The sequence below is a fragment of the Phyllostomus hastatus genome, unplaced genomic scaffold, assembly GCF_019186645.2.
Source record: "Phyllostomus hastatus isolate PE091 unplaced genomic scaffold, TTU_PhHast_1.1 phas_contig_1979, whole genome shotgun sequence".
NCBI classification, from domain to species: Eukaryota; Metazoa; Chordata; class Mammalia; order Chiroptera; family Phyllostomidae; genus Phyllostomus; species Phyllostomus hastatus.
Window position 1 is genome coordinate 1 of NW_025333714.1, and position 1,405 is coordinate 1,405.

Here is a 1,405-nt window from a genome sequence, read left to right on the forward strand (position 1 = left end):
GCCCTGTAACATGTCTGCATACTTTGTGTCACTATCTATAGGGTCACAATATCTATTGATGATTCATTGATGTTTCATTAGAATAAGAGAAAACAAATGTATGTGGCTATCTGACTTTGGAGCATGTGAGAATGTTTTCCTCCTGTGACAACAAGCCTATGTAACTCAGATACTGAAGGCATCAGCACAGAAGCATGAAGGGAGGGGGGCTCCCAGAGAAAAACTGCTGTGTGGAGAGTCAACCCCACACCTGCCAGGAAACCAGCCCTTAAACTGCATCTGCAGCTGCTCCCAAACTGGTAACTGTGCTCAGTGTGACCTGATCGCCCCCTGGTGTCCTGAGGGCACCCTGGGCACCTAGCCCTCTTGTCTCCTTCAGGGAAGTTTTTGTCTGGGCTCACAGTGACTTCCCCTCACTGTGTCTCTTGCACAGTAATACATGGCCGTATCCTCGGCTTTCAGGTTGTTCATTTGCAGGTAACACGTGTTCTTGCCATTGTCTCTGGAGATGGTGAATCGGCCTTTCACAGAGTTGGCATAGTATGTGCTACCACCACTTCTACTAATTGCTGAGACCCACTCCAGCCCCTTCCCTGGAGCCTGGCGGACCCAGTTCATTCCGTAGTTACTGAAGGTGAATCCAGAGGCCAGGCAGGAGAGTTTGAGGGAAACCCCAGGCTTCACCAAGCCTCCCCCAGACTCCACCAGCTGCACATCACACTGGACACCTGCAAACACAAGGATGTTGGTTAGGAAACTGTCACCCTCCACTGTTTCTCTCAGTCATGTCCACTAGCATGCTCAGTGTCTCTCATTCTCCCTAAAATACCTCTTAAAATAGCAACAAGGAAAACCCAGCTGAGCCCAAACTCCATGGTGAGTGGTCTGTATTCTGTCCTGAGCACGGACTTGGAACACCTCGGAATCCTGGGCTGGGCTCCTGTCCCAGAGCTGCAGGGTCAGGTATGGGCTGCTTTTCATGAGCAGAGGGGCCCCATTTGCATGCATTCCTGCTATATATGGAGCTGTGGTGTTGGACACTGACATAAACTACATGGTCCCAGAGTGTGACATGTTGAAGTTTCAAGATGGTGCATGACCTAGGAAAGTAAAGTCTCATAAAAGAGAGGGATTTAAAATGAGTGATATCTTTGAAAGTCACCACTAATGAACTAACCAAGAGGATTCAATGCTCACCAGCAGAGGGACAATTAAAAGAGCTGGAGGTTGTTGTTCATGTCACAGGAAGTTCCAAGTGACCCCATTTCTCCTACAAAGCAATCAGAGTATGAACTAAGAACAGAGGGTGACCCTAGAGCACATGGACCTAGTGTTGGAGGAGGTGGAGTGCCTGTGTGTGTCATTGGAGACAGAAGTGTGAACTCTACAGAGAAGCAGACTGTGC

At 48.8% G+C, this 1,405-nt stretch overlaps 1 gene segment (V, D, J or C); it reads right to left on the minus strand.

The window, feature by feature from the left end:
• Window positions 1-417: 417 nt before the first annotated feature.
• LOC123816010 lies at window positions 418-946 on the minus strand (the record flags this gene model as incomplete). The annotated part of the segment is given in 2 exon segments: window positions 418-728; window positions 830-946. Coding segments are annotated over 2 exon segments (357 nt in total), but the record flags the coding sequence as incomplete, so codon positions are not given.
• Between the last annotated feature and the right edge of the window lie 459 nt (window positions 947-1,405).